The following is a 17,218-nucleotide window of genomic DNA, read 5'->3' as shown; positions in this document are numbered from 1 at the left end:
TTTTGTTTTCATTCAGCATCATTCTCTGGAGATTCATACGTGTTGTTATATGTATTAATAGGTTTGGATTTGTTTAACCATTTACCTGTTGAAAGACATCCGTGTTTAGAGTTTTGGGCTGTTACAAATAAAAGTACCTTAAGATTTTGCAAAAGTTTTTTTGTAAACATAAGTTTTCATTTCTCTGGGATAAATATCCGGGAGTGCAGTTCCTGGGTTGTATGGTTATTGTATATATAGTTTTTTAAGAACTTGCCAAACTGTTTTCCAGAGTGGCTGTACCATTTTACATCCCTACCAGCAATGTATGGAGTGATCCAGTTTCTCAGCATCCTCGCCAGCATTTGGTGTTATCACTGTTTTTCATTTTAGTCATTCTGGTATGTATCTAGTGATCCTTCCGTGAGGTTTTAATATGCATTCCCCTGGTGGCTATAATGATACTGAACATATTTTCATGTGCTTATTTTTTATCTGTATATCCTTATTGATGAAATGTCTCTTCATGCCCTTTGCTCTTTTTTAAATTGGATTTTTTTTCTGTTGAGTTTTGACAGTTCTAGATATATTCTAGATACCAGTCCTTTGTTAGATAATGTGGTTTGCAAATACTGTTGCCAAGCCTGTTGACTGTCTTTTCATCTTTTTAACAGGGTCTTGCAGAGCACAGGTTTTTAATTTTAATGAAGTCCAATGTATCATTTTTTCTTTTGTGGATTTTGCTTTGAATGTCAAGTCTGAGAACTCTTTGCCTAGCCCTAGCTCTTGAAGATTTTCTTCTGTATAGCTTTATTCTAACATTTAAGTCCATGATTCGTTTGGAGTTAATTTTTGTATGAAATGTAAGACGTAGTGGGATGCATAATTTGCTTCAGCACCATTCGTTGAAAGGCAGTCTTTCCTCCACTGAGTTACTTTTGCATCTTTGTCAAAACCTCTTTGGGCATATTTGTGTAGGTCTGTTTCTGGGTTCTCTGTTCTGTTCAATAGACCTATGTGTTACTTCTGCTAATAACACATAGTCTTGATTACAGAGCTACGTTGTGAAATGAAATAGACTGATTTCTATTTTTTTAAAATTGTTTAAGTTCTTCTAGTTTCTTTGTCTTTCCAGAAAAATTTTAGAATAATCTTATCTATATAAAGAAGTCTTGGTGGGCTTTGGGCAGAAACTGTGTTAAATCTGTGTCAGTTTAGGGAAAATTGATGTAGTTCCTTTGTTGAATCTTAAAAGCCATGGAGAATCCATTCATTTAGATTTTCTTGGACCTCTTTCATTAGCATTTTGTAGTTTTCAGTATATAATTCCTGTGTATGTTTTACTTTTAAACATGCATTTTCATTTTTTGGGGAGTGATTATGGATAGTATCATGTTTTTAACTTGTGTTTTTACCTGTTCTTTGTTAGTATATAGAGATGTGATTGGTTATTTGTGTGTTGGTCTTGTCTCCTGTGACCTTGTTGAAGTCAGTTATTGGTTTTAAGAGTTGTTTTATAGAGTCTTAAGGGATTTGCAAATACAGGCAATTAAAATTTTTTTTTTCTTTCCAAACTATATGCCATTTATTTCCTCTTCTTGTCTTTTCCCTTATCCAGAACTTACAGCACTATGTTGATTAACAGAGTGAGAATTGGTATTCTTGCTTAATTTCCAATTTTGGGGTGATGTGTTCAGTCTTTTCCCGTAAAGCGTAATGTTAGCTCTAGATATGTTGTAGGTAATTTCTATCAAGTTGAGGATGTTCTATATTCCTGTTTTTCTGAGAATTTTTGTTGTGAGTGGGTGTTGAATTTATTAAATTCATTTTCTGCATTGACTGTTTTGATCATATGGTTTTCTTCTTTTAGCTATTAATAAGGTATACTGCATTGATTTCAAACATTGAACTAGCCTTGTATCCCTGGAATAAGCTTCACTTGGTCGTGGTATATAATTTTTTTGTATATTACAAAATTCTGTTTGGTAACATTTTGTTAAATATTTTAACATCCATAGTTGTGATGGATATTGGTTTGTAGTTTTATTTTTATACTACTTTTGTCTGGTTTTGCCATTAGGGTAATACTAGATTTATAAAATGAATTTAGAAGTATTCTCTCATCTTCTATTTTCTGGAAGAAATTATATCAAATTAGTGTTAATTCTTTTTTTTTTTTTTTAAGTTTGTTATTTTGAGAGAGAAACAGAGAGAGAGAGCGCATGCATGGGCAGGGCAAGAGCAAAGGGAAAGAGACAGACAGACTCCCAAGTAGGCTCCATGCTGTCAGCACAGAGCCTGATGCAGAGCTTGAACTCACAAACCGTGAGATCAAGACCTGAGCTGAAACCAAGAGTCGGACACTTAACCTACTGAGCCACTCAGACACCCCAATATTAGTTCTCCTTTAAGTGTTGGATAGAATTCTCCAGTAAAACCATTTAGCCCTGATCATTTCTTTTTTGGAAGTTTTAAAATTATGAATTAAATTTCCTGAGTAGTTGGTGGGGTATTAAAATTATCTATTTCATATTGGGTGAGTTGGGTAGTTTGTAGTTTTCAAGGGATTAGTCCTTTTTTTTTTAAAATATTTTTAAAAGTTTATTTATTTTTGAGAAAGAGAGTGCAAGTGAGGGAGGGGCAGAGAGAGATTGAGACGCAGAATCCGAAGCAGGCTCCAGGCTTTAGGCTCTGAGCTGTCAGCACCGAGCCTGACATGGGAGCCTGACACAGGGTGAGATCATGACCTGAGCAGAAGTTGGATGCTCAACCTACTGAGCCACCAAGGCGCCCCAAGTCCTTTTCATATAAATTGCCAAATTCCTGTGTATAGAGTTGTTCTTAGTATTCTTGTACTATCTTTTTGATGTCTGTGGTTTCTGTAGTGATATCTCCTAATCTTGCTGTTTTAATTGGAAAGTTTATTTCATTTTTATTTTTTGGGATTATTGATGTATTTATATTGTATTTGTATTTACTCCTTTATTCTGTGCTATCCATTTTTTGTGTGTTTTGTCTCCCCATCTGTTTTCTTGCCACCTTTTGGGCTGATATTTTCCTGCCCTCTTTCTCATGTTTCCTGCCATTTGCTTTCTCACGTACTCTTAGAGTTTTCTTAATTTTCTTTTGAAATTTTAATACGTGTAAGTCTAAAACTATCCCATTTTAATCTACAGAATACTTCAACCTGCTCTCCACTCTACCAACCTACACACATGCCATTGTTGCCTGGCAGTTTTGTTCTGTCATTTCTTAACCTCACAAATTTGATACTGTAATTTTATATAGTAAATATATGTTTAAGCTAATCGCCTCGTTCCTGGGTTTGTCATTTTCTTTGCTTATCATTCTGCTACCTTAGATTCCTCTGGTTCAGCAGTGATGAGCTTTTTACTTTCCCTTCCCTGTGTTAGACATGCTTTCTTCCTCAAAGGCTTTTGCACCTGTTGTGGCCTATGCTTTGGAATGCTTTTCCTTATATACCCATTGGGTGCCTTGTTACTCCTTCAGTTACTTATTCAATTACCTTCTGAATGAGACCTTCCCTCTTTAAAATTGCACATCCTTTACCTTTTCATTATATTTCCTTTTTTCCATTATTTTTGTTCTTTGTATTCATCACCACCTGCCATATTATATATTTTGTTTTTTATGATAAGTTTTAATCTGTGAAACCCTTCAACTCATTATTCATTGGAATTTTATTATATTTGTAAAATAAAGTTGAGGATTATTGACATATTTTCAGTATTTACTATTTTTATTTAGTAACATGATATATTCCTTAATTTATTCAAGGGTTCATTTATGTCTTGTTGCTTTTATGCAGCTCTTGCAAAATTTTTAAATTTATTCCTTTGCATTTTATATTTTTGTTACTTAGACTTATCTTTGCATTTTATATTTTTATGTTATTTAGACTTTTTAAAATACTGGTTTTTCTTATCAGTCACTTAAAAATCTATTTGATGTAGAGAAAACTACAAATTTTCTTAACATAGTATTATTAGGTCTTATTTTTCAGTGGATTTCTTTATTTTTCCTTTTTTTAAAAAATTCTTTTAATGTTTGTTTATTTTTGAGAGAGAGAGAGAGAGAGAGACATACACACACACACATAGTATGAACAGGGGAGGGGCAGGGAGAGAGGGAGACACAGAATCTGAAGCAGGTTCCAGGCTCCGAGCTGTGAGCATGGAGCCCAGTTCAGGGCTGGAACCCAGGAACTGTGAGATCGTGACCTGAGCCGAAGTCAGACTGAGCCATCCACGTGCCCCTGGGTTGGTTGGTTTGTTTTTTTTTTAAGTAGGCTTCATGCCCAGTGTGGAGCCCAGTGTGGAGCCCAGTGTGGGGCTTGAATTCATGACTCTGAGATCAAGATCTGAGCTGAGATCAAGAATTGGACGCTGAACAGATTGAGTCCCCAGGTGCCCCAGTTGTGTATATGTGTTTTAAGTATTGTTGTGAACGAATGATTTTTAATGTATTTGATGTGTTTGAATTGATGCGGTTTTTGTTGTCTTCGATGGTCCAGTTGTTGTCTTGGGGCTATTGGATTGTTTTCTGTGTCCTTCTGACAAGATTCCAGTAGTCTCTAATAACTTCTTTGCTTTCTGGTATGATAAAATGTTCTAGGCTCATCTTGTGCATTTTCTACCCCTGACTTGGAGTTAGCCATTTCTTTAAGGAGCCTGGTTTCCTTTTGTGGGAAATGGTATTTAGATCACAGTCTGTTTTCCGTACCTTCAAACAAACAATGTTTACTTAATTAAATTTGTAATACTTTTAGATTTATGGAAAAATTAGGAAGATTGTGCAGAGATTTGCTATATACTAGTTTCCTCCATTCAAGCAAACTTTTTACTATAGAAAGATTCTTATATTTACAAGGTTGAGAATTCCCCCTGTACCCAGTACTCAGCTTCAGCAATTATCAACTCAGCTTTTTTCATGTATCCACTCCCCCCAGTGATTTTTTTTCAAGTTTCAGATATTTTTTATTACTTTCTTAATTGAGGTATAATTGACATATAACGTTATATTAGTTTCAGGTGTACAGCATGATTCACTATTTGTATGTATTGCAAATGATTACCACAATAAATCTAGCAAATATACATCCTCTTACAGTTACTAACATTTTTTTCTTAAGTCTTTTTTTTCTTAAGTTTTTTTCTTAAGTTTGTTTATTTTGAGAGAGTCAGAGTGTGCAAGCGGGGGAGGGGCAGAGATAGCAGGGGGCAGAGGATCTGAAGCAGGCTCCATGCTGTCAGCAGAGAGCCTGATGCAGAACTCAAACCCACGAACCATGAGATCATGACCTGAGCCGAAGTCAGACACTTAACTGACTGAGCCACCCAGGCGCCCAACTAAAAATTTTTTTCTTAGGAGAACTTTTAAGACCTCTCTTAGCAACTTTCAGATATACAATATGTTATTACTAACTATACTCATCGTGCTGAACATTATATCCCCATAACATTTAATTTATAACTGAAAGTTTGTACCTTTTGATCCCTTTCACCCATTTCCTCCCTCCCCCCACCCCAACCAAAACCACCAAACTGTTCTATGAGCTTGGTTTTCTTGTTTTTGTTTTGTTTTTAGGTTCCACATTTGAGATCATATGTTATTTGCCTTTCTCTATATGACTTATTTCACTTGGCATAATGCCCTCAGGGTCTGTCCATGTTTTCGCAAATGGCAAGATTTCATTCTTTTATATGACTGAGTAATATTCCATTGTGTGTGCGTAAGCTGCTATATATATAAAGCTGTGAGGTGTGTGTGTATATATACAGCTTCTTTATTCATTCCGTTTTTGGACACTTAGGTTGTTTCCATATCTTGGCTATTGTAGGTAAATAATGCTGCAACAAACTTGGCAGGGGTGCATATATCTTTTCAAGTTAGTGTTTTCATTTTCTTCAGGTAAATACCTGAATGGAATTCAGTGGAATCGCTGGATCTTGTTACAGTTTTATTTTTAATTTTTTGAGGACCCTCCATGCTGTTTTCCATAGTGGCTGCACCAATTTCCACTGCGGCCAGCAGTGCGCAGCGGTTCCCTCTTCTCCACATCGTCACCAACGTTTGTTATTTCTTGTCTTTTTTGATAGTAGCCCTTCTGACAGGTGTGGGGGATATCTCATTGCGGTTTTGATTTGCATTTCCCTGATGATGAGTGATGTTGAACGTCGTTTCATGTCCTTGTTGACCATTTTTTTAAATGTCTATTTGAAAAGTGTCTATTCAGATTTTCTGGCCAATTTTTAAAAAGTATTTAAATTCCACTTAGCATACAGTGTAATATTAATTTCAGGTGAATGTATAGGGATTCACCACTTCCATACGACTGGTGCTCATGGCAAGTGCACTCCTTAATCCCCATCACTTATTTTACCCATCCCCCCCCCCCCCCCCCCCATTTCCTTTCTGGCGACTATCAATTCCCTGTAGTTAAGAGTCTTGGTTTGCAGCTCTATTTTTCCCTTTGCTCATGCTTTGCTTCTTAAATTCCACATGTGACTGAAATCATACGGTATTTGTCTTTCTCTGGCTGACTTCTTTCACTTAGCAGGATACTCTTTAGCTCCATCTATGTCCACGCAAATTTGCTCAATTTTTAATTGGATTTTTTGGGTTCTTTTTATGAGTTCTTTATGTATTTTGGATATTAACCCCTTATTGGATACATGATTCGCAAATATTTTCTTCCATTAACATAGGTTGCCTTTTCATTTTGTCGATGGTTTCCTTTGCTTTGTGGAAGCTTTTTAGTTTGATGTAGTTGCACTTAGTGTTTTTGTTGTTGTTGCTTTTGCTGGTGGTGTCAGATTTAAAATAACATTGCCAAGGCCTGTGTCAAGGAGCTTGCCAGCCATGTTTTCTTCTAGGATTTTTATGGATTCAGGTCTTGTGTTCAAGTCTTCAGTCCATTTTGAGTTCATTTTTGTGTATAGTGTAAGATGTTGGTCCAGTTCGTTCTTTAGCATGTGGCTGTTCAGTTTTCCCATATTGAAAAGGGTGTCCTTTCTCCATTGTATAATCTTGGCTCCTTTGTTATGAATTAATTGACTGTATACGAGTGGGTTTATTTCTGGGCTCTCTATTCTGTTCCATTGATGTATATGTTTTTTCATGCCAGAACCTTACTGTTTTGATTATTTTAGCTTTGTAGCATAGTTTGAAAACAGGGAGCCTGATGCCTTCAGCTTTATTCTATTTTCTCAAGATTGCTTTGACTATTTGCAGTCTTTCCCAAATGATTTTAAAGGAAATCTCATGTATAATCTTATCCATAAATATTTTAATATGCTACTATAAGGATAGAAATCCTCTTAACTAAATAACATACAAGGTTTATGTTAAGCCATTTTTATTTTCCTGGATTAGACTATATTTGGGTACTTTGAGGGCTTTTGTGTCTATACTCAGTGGTAATATTGATGAAAGACTTCGCTGGTCCACATGGGGAAATGAGAAGAAATAGGTGGTATTCTAGGCTCCCTTTTTCATCAGGCTTTTGCTTAAAATTTGGTTGGATGAGTCTGACTCCCTGATGTTTAGAAAACAAAAAATTGCGTATTTAAAAAATTTTGTCTTCAACGGATTTTTTTGTTTGCCTTCTAACATGTATTTAACTTAAATTTTTTTTTTTTTAAATCTTTATTTATTTTTGAGAGAGAGAGAGAGAGAGAGAGAGAAAACACAAGCAGGGGAGGGGCAGACAGACGGAGAATCTGAAGCAGGCTCCAGGCTCTGAGCTGTCAGTACAGAGTCTGCCGTGGGGCTCGAACTCATGGACTGTGAGATCATGACCTGAGCCAAAGTTGGACTCTTAACCAACTGAGCCACCCAGGTGCCCCCCCCCCCAAAATTTTTAATGTTTATTTACTTTTGAGAGAGAGAGAGAGAGAGAGAGAAAAAGCGCGCGCGCGCGCACGCGTGCGCACACGCCAGTGGGGGAGGGGCGAAGAGCGAGGGAAACAGAATCCTAAGCAGGCTCCAGGCTCTAGGCTCTGAGCTGTCAGCACAGAGTCTGACGCGGGGCTCAAACCCATAAACCATGAAATCATGACCTGAGCTGAAGCCGGAGGCCCAACGATTGAGCCACCCAGGTGCCCCTGTATTTAACTTTTTGACTTATTGTTTTGAACAGCTTTTAAGAAACAGAATTCCATCTTTTCCTTGAAGGCTTGGTAGAAACTATTCATTAAGCTGTTTGGTCCAGGTAGATGCTTTTGGAAGTAGTGGGGGCAAAGATAATAGATCTCTTCTCCAAATCAGGTTGCGTGTATTTTTCTAGGAAGTAACTTTAAGTTATTAGAATATAGTTGCACGTGCTGTTCTCTTTGTTTAAAGAAATTTGCTTGGTGTTTGTGGTCTTTAATGTTCTTTTTCTCATTCTCAAGACTGTGTTTGTTTTCTTTCCCTTTTTTGGACCTGATGTTAGAGACTTTTCTGCGTTTGCTATATAATTCATGCTTTTTTAATCTTTTAATTCTCTACTCTTTTGAGGGTGTGCGTTACTGTTTCGCTTTTCAAACACTTACTAATTTTAAATTTTGTATTGTATGATAATAGAAGCATTTAGGGAGATGTTCTCCCAAGCTTTGGCTTACTTTATAAATTTTGAAGTGTAGTATTCTCTTTATTTCTTTTATTTTTAAAAAGTTTTTTGCTTTTAAAGTTTATTTTTGAGAGAGGGAAAGACAGCGGGGAGGGACAGAGAGAGAGGGAGAGTTGTATCGCAAGTAGGCTTTACATTCTTGGAGCTTGAACTCACAAACCTTTAGATCATGACCTGAGCCAAAATCAGTAATCAGATACTTCACTGACTGAGCCACCCAGACACCCCTTTATTGTTTCTTTTAATAGTTGATTTTCAGTTTTGATTCCTTCAGCCTAGGAGTTAATTTAATCAATGTGTTGTAAGGAAGAGATCCACATATGTTCTCTCAGGTAAAAGGGATTTAATTATAGGGAAAACATGAATTCACAGGAATACAGTGCTACGAACTAAAGCCTCCTGTGACCTCTGAAATGGATAGGAATTAGAGTATTTTTCTAATTTGTCACATAACTTCTCTTATGGCTTGGCCACTCCTTTGATGAATTGGTATACATCTGGTAGTTTTTCTTTATCCATTCCTACTTATAAAAAAAGATGTAAGCTGTTTTAATATTGTAGTTGGGGAGCACCTGGGTGGCTCAGTTGGTTAAGTGCCTGACTTTGGCTCAGATCATGATCTTTCAGTTTGTGAGGTCGAGGACCACATTGGACTTTCTGTGGTCAGTGCAGAGCCTGCTTTGGATACTCTGTCCTCCTCTCTCTCTGCCCCTCCTCTGCTCGTTCATGTTCTTTCTCTCTCTCAAAAATAAATAAACATTTAAAAAAATATATTGTTGGGATAGACAGTGTTAATAATGTGATTTATCAGCTTCCCACTGTAGCTCCTTTCCCTACCGTATATAATACATCCTAGCAGATGGAGGATCTACAAAGTTTGTGTTGATCTTTACCATGGCTTCCAACCTATTAGAATTTACCCAAATTCTGAACTACTTGTGCAGTTTCTGTCTTATGTTTAAGAGTTGAAAGAGCAGGGGCACCTGGGTGGCTCAGTCAGTTGAGTGTCCGACTCTTGATTTCAACTCGGGTCATGATCTCACAGTTTGTAAGTACAAGCCTCATGTTGATCTCTGCTCTGGGAGTATGGAGCCTGCTTGGGATTCATTCATTCATTCATTCATTCTCTCTCTCTCTCTCTCTCTCCCCTCCCTCCCTCCCTCTCCCCCCTTTTCTCTCTGTCCCTCCCCGACCTGCTTGCTCTCTCAAAAAAAATAAACCTAAAAAAAATAAAGTTGAAGAGCAGTCTCAGAAATCTTCTTACTACTCATTGGGTATTGCATGTGAGTATCATGTTTACTTCCTTAATGAGGTGTTTTCTAAATGTAGCACTTTTCAACTTGCCTTCACTCCTATAACTAATGTTCCAATTATATGTCCCAGCTTTAATTTTTAAAATAATTTTGTTACTTTAATTTGATAAATAAGGTTGATTTAAAGTTCCAGTCTTAATTTATATTAGCTTTTCTTTAGAAATCCAGATTGTTTATGTATGTTCTTAAAAATTAGTCATGCCAACATATTTCTAGTTCATAGAATTGCCTTAAAATCAGTTAACAAGTATTTATTGAAATTCTTTTGTGTAGAGCATATAGGAATTGTCACTGAAGTTTTAGAAGACAGACTTTGGGAGGCAGCAGGGTGGACTGGATAAAGTCCACTTGAAAAAAATTACACTAAAAATTATACTAAAGATATAGACATTAGAGGTTGGTGTAGAACAACAGCTGAAATCCGTTCTTGGTAGGATTCGTAGCAGGCCCACCTTACCTGGTGACAGCTGAAATTTGGTTGAAGACTGAGTTAAAAAAAAAAAAAAAAAATCCCTTTAAGAAGAAATGGGATCCAGCAAGATTTGTCAAGAAAAATACACCCATAGAACTTGACTTAGCTCCATAGAGAAGTATCTTAATAGCAAATGCTAACTAGAGGAGAGTTTTTGCTGTTGCTTGTTTTTGAATAGAAATAGATGACCAGAGGGATGAAGTGACTTTTCCAGCATCCTGACTTTTGATGCCAGGACTTGACCTACATGCAGTTACTAATTGCTGTTGTGAGGTTTTCCACAGGACACCACTGGCTCAAAGCTGTCCTTTTTCAGCAGTACTTCACCTCTGCAGTATTTTGTGATACAGAGAATGCCCTTTCCTGGTTTCCTTTGCCCTTCCCCAAACCAAGGGATTTTTTTTTTTTTGCTTCAGAATTTCCTGATTCCACATTCATGTGCTGCGTTCTTATCTCTTCCTTTTTGTTTATATATTTACAATAGTTAATAGAGCCAATTGCATTAGCATTCTTTGCCAGATAAAGTTACCATTGGAAAATAAATGATATGAGACCTCCCAGAAATTCAGTTTTGAGATCACAGCTTAGGGTGACTTTGTGTTCTTTTTTGTCATTTCTGTAAAACAAGTCTCCTTAAAGACTATCCGAAAATAAGGAGAGAAGCAAAGTAATGAATTCGGAGTTAGCTTTCTTTAGAAAGTATCACAGATATATCTGTATGACTGCCTTTGTTAGTGTTCTCATGATTTAATGTTGCTTACGCTACTGTAATAATATAAGCCAGCTTCAACGGAAGTATTAGGATTGGGGACTTTGGGAAAGGTGCACTGCATTGTTGCTTAGGAAGGCATTTGGCAAAGCTGTCTTGGTCCTTTTCATACGTGAAACCTTGAGTAAACTGTAACTTGACATAGGCCAAGAATGTTCTTGTTTTTCATCATTGTTGTCCATAGCATTGGGGTAAGATAGATAAAATCCTCATTTTAACATATGGAGGAAATGGAAGTGAGTTGAAGTGGAATGGCCATGGTATATGTTGCTGTTAAAGGATGATTTAGGCTGCGTAGTTCAGTGTGGTAACTGTGGGCTGCTGAGGCTCTGAAGCACTTGAAAGTTGTTAGTCCAAATGGAGATGTGCTCCAAGTGTAAAATATACTGGATATTGAAGACTTAGTATTAAAAAGCATCTGAGACATTTTAAAAAAAATGGATTACTGGGGCGCCTGGGTGGCGCAGTCGGTTAAGCGTCCGACTTCAGCCAGGTCACGGTCTCGCGGTCCATGAGTTCGAGCCCCGCGTCGGGCTCTGGGCTGATGGCTCAGAGCCTGGAGCCTGTTTCTGATTCTGTGTCTCCCTCTCTCTCTGCCCCTCCCCCGTTCATGCTATGTCTCTCTCTGTCCCAAAAATAAATAAAAAACGTTGAAAAAAAAAAAAAATGGATTACTTTTAAATCACAAAAATTGATTACATGGGGAAATAATATTTTTGATAAATTGGGTTAAATAAAGCATATGAAAATTTTAACTTTTACTGTAACCGCTAAATATTTAGAATTAAATATGTGGTTCCTATTTCAGTTGGACAGTGCTAGTTGAGTATAAAAAATGGTTGCTAGGATTGCAGCTTCTAAGATTACAGTGTTCTCTGATTTGTACAGTATAAAATACGGAGATATATGAAGGAGAACTATGATACAGCTTGTACATGCAGAGTACTTTGACATATTTAAATTTGTTTGCATTTTAGAAAACTAACAAGTATCATTCTTGACAACTATTTAAAAGCCATCCAGAGTTTAAACAATTGCTACTGGGCTATCCATGAGACGTAAAAGTGCAGAACTGAGGACCTACATGAATCAGTACCAGCTGTAGGTATTGCCCTGCATACTTACCAGATTGAGAAGGAATCCCAGGTAGCTGTGGAGTGTGTAGCACTGAGGAGAGGTGGGCAAATAATCCTTAGGGACAATTTGTGAGGGTCAACTCAGGTCTTACTCTTCTTTCTGACTAGATGGGGCACTTGTGTACCAGTAAATCTGACCCGCGTGTGGTTTAACCTCCCAAGTTCTGAGAATCACTAAGTAGATGGATGTAAGAGGCAGCCAGTTATTAAAAGTATCTGCTAGGTTTTGTTAATAAATAGATGGCGAGATGTGAAGCAAGAACTGCTTGTAAACTTCATCTTATACCCAAGACCAAGTTAGCAGAGTGGCATGGGGAGAATCTTGCCCTTTAAGATTTATGACCAATCCTTTCCTTGCTTTTCAGAGGTCTTTTCCTCATTGGATACTCAGCTGGGGATTTCACTTGTTTTAAAGTGTGCTAAATAAGATGTATGTGAATTTTAGCTTTAATATTTAAAAATGACTTATTTTCTTACTGTTAGGGTCAGGCGTAAGGCAGGGTAAAGATAGGAGTCAGAGGCTAAAAAGTTGTAGCAGTCAAAGGCTTTATTTGGGAACTAAGGTCTAGGGCGAGGGTCTGTGACACGGGGGGGGGGGGGGGGGGGGGGGGAGGGGGAGGGGGAGGGGAAGTCGCACCCAGGTGTGGTGGGGTGGGGTTTTTAAGCCGCAGCGGTTCCGGGTTTAGGTCCGTGTGGGCCTTTTTCGCGTCAGGTCGTGCTGTCGCTCGGTGATTGGTTGACCTCCAATTCGTTCTGGCACGCTACTGGGGGCTTTTCATTGGGTTGCGCTGGCAAGATGGCCGCCCCCTCTCCTGTGGTTCCAAGGACATCCTAACACGTGGTCTGTTCCTCAATAATTTGAGTTGGGATGAAAAATTCGTTGGATTTTGAATCACAGTTTTGTCTTGATTTTGCAGATTTACTGCTTTGCCTCGGAAGTTACGCTTACAGTTTTTGCAAAAATCTAATTTTTTGTTTGGTTAATTTATGACAGTACTGTAACAAACATTACATTGTGTGTTGATAGGGCTTACTTTTGAAAAGAAAATTTTCATTGGTTATAAATTTCATAGGCGTAAAGCAAATATGCGTTTACACTTGAGCATAATCAGATAATGAGGTGGTTAGTAGAAACGATAGACCGTAGATTATCAAAATTAAGAATACAGCAAAACATGACACCATAACTTGAATATAACTTGGACAGGCAGTGGCTCTATAAATAGGATCAGTTCTAAGTGGTATGTGAAAATGCTGGTTATTGGCGTATACCAGTTGATAAAATGCTGGTAAATCAGATTTTATAGTCTGTCTTAGTTGGATGGAGTTTTTATAAGCTTGGGGATGACTCTTGGCTTATGTCCTTTTTTTTTCCTTTCCTTTTAGAATATGGTTTCTAGCTTTAGGGTTTCTGAACTACAAGTGTTACTAGGCTTTGCTGGACGGAATAAAAGTGGACGCAAGCATGACCTCCTGATGAGGGCGTTGCATTTGTTGAAGAGTGGCTGCAGCCCTGCGGTTCAGATTAAAATCCGAGAATTGTACAGACGCCGATATCCACGGACTCTTGAAGGACTTTCTGATTTATCCACAATCAAATCTTCGGTTTTCACTTTGGATGGTAGCTCATCACCTGTAGAACCTGACTTGGCCGTGGCTGGAATCCACTCGTTGCCTTCCACTTCAGTTACACCTCACTCGCCATCCTCTCCTGTTGGTTCTGTGCTGCTTCAAGATACTAAGCCCACGTTTGAGATGCAGCAGCCATCTCCCCCAATTCCTCCTGTCCATCCTGATGTGCAGTTAAAAAACTTGCCCTTTTATGATGTCCTTGATGTTCTCATCAAGCCCACGAGTTTAGGTAAGTGTTAGAGAAATCAATTCCTTGTAGATGAGAGAATAAAGCAAGAGGCTTTCAACTATTGATTAATGATTTGCTGTTACTACTATAAAATTGAGACATTAATGCCAAATAAATGCCAGATAAGAAATATCGGCAACCATGACGGAAATCTAATATAAAACTGTTCATTCATCATACCAGCATTCTTATGGCTTAGAACTCAAATTGCTTCTGTCTATATAGGAACAGATACAAATATTACTTACTGTCTGTAATTGGTATTTTGATGCTTTTACAGAGATTTAGTTTCTGTTTAACATAGTGTTTAGACTACTTTCCTAAGAAATAAACCTTTCATACTTCATTTTTTTCTAAATTGGCATGCAGAGTTTAGGTTTTTATTTAATACCCATCAACTGCTCAGAAAATTTAATGGATTTTATCATTACTAAAAATTGATACATGGGACTTTAACAAATTTTTACCAACATTGATGGCTTCTTTGTTGTAATGGTATGATTTTTTTTTTTTTTTTTACCACCTAATGACATTGTTTATAGAGTTATTGGGATTTATTGATGAAATAAATTGTTTGGGAGATGGCGTTTCATAGTTATTTGGGAGATTTTTTTTTCCCCCATCCTGGGAAAATCCCTTTTTATTTGGGTTTTTATTTCAAGTCATCTGAAAATTCTCTTAAATATATCAATGTGCTTTTTTCCTTTTGTTTAGCATTATGCTGCTGTATATCTTGATTGAGCCACAAGGAAATTTTGAGGGGTAGGGCTTGTTAATGGGGTTGGTATGGCCTGATTGATGGTAAGCCAAGGTGGCTATGCTTTTCCCAGCCCCTTTATCCTCACTTTATCTTTCTTTTTTCTTTCTTTCTTTCTTTCTTTCTTTCTTTCTTTCTTTCTTTCTCTCTCTCTCTCTCTCTCTTTCTTTCTTTTTTTTCTTTTTCTTTCTTTCTATTTAATTTTGAGAGAGAGTGAGCAGGAGAGGTGCAGAGAGAGAGGAGGATAGAGGAACCGAAGCAGGTTCTGTGCTGACAGCAGAGAGCCTGATGTGGGGCTCAAACTCACAAACTGGGATTATGAGCTGACCTGAAGTCAGATGCTCAACTGACTGAACCACCCAGGCGCCCCTCCCTCCCTTCTCCTCGCTTTGAATGTTTTTATTTAGCAATACTTAGCCAGACAGAGTAATGCATTTTATTCCTGCATTACATTCATTATGAAGTAAGGGTTCTGTGTTCATGTTTTATTATTTGTGCAAAGTCCTCTGAGTAGAATTATTGTATCAAAGAGTAAGAACATTTTAATTTTAAACTCTTGATAACCTGTTGGTAAATTAGTTCCCAGAAAAGCTGTGCCATTAAAAAAAATTTTTTTTAATGTTTATATATTTTTGAGAGAGAGAGAGATACAGTATGAGCTGGGGAGGGGCAGAGAGAGAGAGAGGGAGACACAGAATCTGTAACAGGCTCCAGGCTCTGAGCTGTCAGCATAGGGCCTGATCCAGGACTCAAACTCACGAACTGCAAGATCATGACCTGAGCTGAAGTTGGCTGCTTTACCCAACTGAGCCACCCAGGAGTCCCAAAGCTGTGCCATTTTAAACTACACAAACAAAATGAGAGAATGCCTCTCATTGCCTTTCTTCCTGCCTTTATTAGGTATTATTAAAAACAGATCTTGGCAGTTTCGACAGGCAAAAGCTTGTATCTTTAGATTTTTTATTTTTAAAACATTTTAATTGTTTATTACCCATTTAACTTTCTTTTATGATTTTACGATCATCTTTAACCCTTTTTTTTAAACTGGTTCATTTAACTGGTTAAAAGGTTTCCATAATTCTTTTTATTTCTCCCTCTTGTCATGGTTTTTGGTTTATACCAGTGGACAACACGGCTCATTCCCATGTTTCTTTCTCAGCAGTTGTTGCGAGTTTATTTTTTGTATGTATTTTGAGAAAGATTCAGACTGGTAATATGCCTACTAGGAGGCCCTACCTCATGGGACTCCTCAGGAGTATGGCTAAGGTGAGGGTCTTACCTTGGGAGGTAAGAGGGTCTGTGGGGTTGTAGTTAACAGTGAAAGGTACTTAAGAGACATGGTTGCATGCCTGGAAAGAAGACTGGAGAGAAGGTGAATCGTGTGTCTTCTGTGCTTATTACATCAGTGGTGCACCAAGGGGTGAACTCTGGAGGGGCTTCGTGAGATCTTTCCTCATTTCCCTGCTTTGTTCAAAAATAGAAAATAGTTTTCTTGCTTTTCTGTATTTCAAGAGTTCTGTTTATCTTTATTTTTATGAACTTTATAAACTGATACTTGCTTTATCTACTTTAAAATTTTTCTTAATGTTTATATATTTTTGAGGTAGGGGGGAGAGGGGCAGAGAGAGGGAGACACAGATCTGAAGCAGGTTCCAGGCTCTGAGCTGTCAGCACACAGCTGGACATAGAACTGGAACTCATGAACCGTGAGATCATGACCTGAGCTGAAGTCAGACTCTTAACCGACTGAGCCACCAGGGCACCCTGATACTTGTTTTAAAATGAGGCTTAAACATTTCCGTGCCCTACCTTCCCTAAAGAGAAGAAGTTTTCTTACTGTATATCATCTTGTTATGTTAGATTGATAAAGCAGTGATCTGAGAAATGCTCTTAGATTTGGAGGCAGAAAGTTAGAAAATCCACATTAGTGTATAGTCTGCCAAATGAAAGTGGCAAAAATTTAATCATTTCCAGTAATGACCTTCAATTGAAAATTTTTCGTGTCATATTGTCTAAAGCAGCGTAATGACATCCAGAAGTTTTCTTAAGTTTTATTAATTTGGTTTTATAATATTGAAAATACATTCTAAAAATAGAAATTCTGGGAAAGTCCTTTTGTTTGGAATCCTGCTATGGAGAAACCTATTTACATTTGGGAATTGAGAATTTAAAATCCTTAGGAGTCAAGCGATGTCAAATCCATATTTCAAAGCACATACTCTTGACATTTGTAAGCCAGTCTGTGTATTCTTGTTTTTATATACAGTTGATTAGATGATTTTTAGGCCATCAGCATATT

At 37.4% G+C, this 17,218-nt stretch overlaps 1 protein-coding gene across 15 annotated transcripts in view; it reads left to right on the top strand.

The window, feature by feature from the left end:
- PIAS2 (protein inhibitor of activated STAT 2) overlaps nt 1–17,218 on the top strand; it is a 103,108-nt gene that overhangs the window by 18,787 nt on the left and 67,103 nt on the right. For 9 of the 15 annotated variants that reach the window (XM_060613760.1, XM_060613761.3, XM_060613759.3 and 6 more), the window contains exons 1-3: nt 272–380; nt 9,847–9,894; nt 13,688–14,162. In XM_060613760.1, the coding sequence (XP_060469743.1) occupies nt 13,691–14,162 (472 nt within the window). In that variant the 5' untranslated portion in view covers nt 272–380; nt 9,847–9,894; nt 13,688–13,690. Of the gene's footprint in view, nt 1–271; nt 381–9,846; nt 9,895–12,971; nt 13,143–13,687; nt 14,163–17,218 lie in introns of those variants that run through there. The other 6 variants (XM_060613768.3, XM_060613769.3, XM_060613774.3 and 3 more) reach the window with 4 other exon arrangements.

This window comes from Panthera onca, chromosome D3 (assembly GCF_046562875.1).
Source record: "Panthera onca isolate mPanOnc1 chromosome D3, mPanOnc1 haplotype 2, whole genome shotgun sequence".
Classification (NCBI taxonomy): Eukaryota; Metazoa; Chordata; class Mammalia; order Carnivora; family Felidae; genus Panthera; species Panthera onca.
Note: the sequence above shows the minus strand (reverse complement) of the source record. Positions and strands in the feature narration are given on the sequence as shown.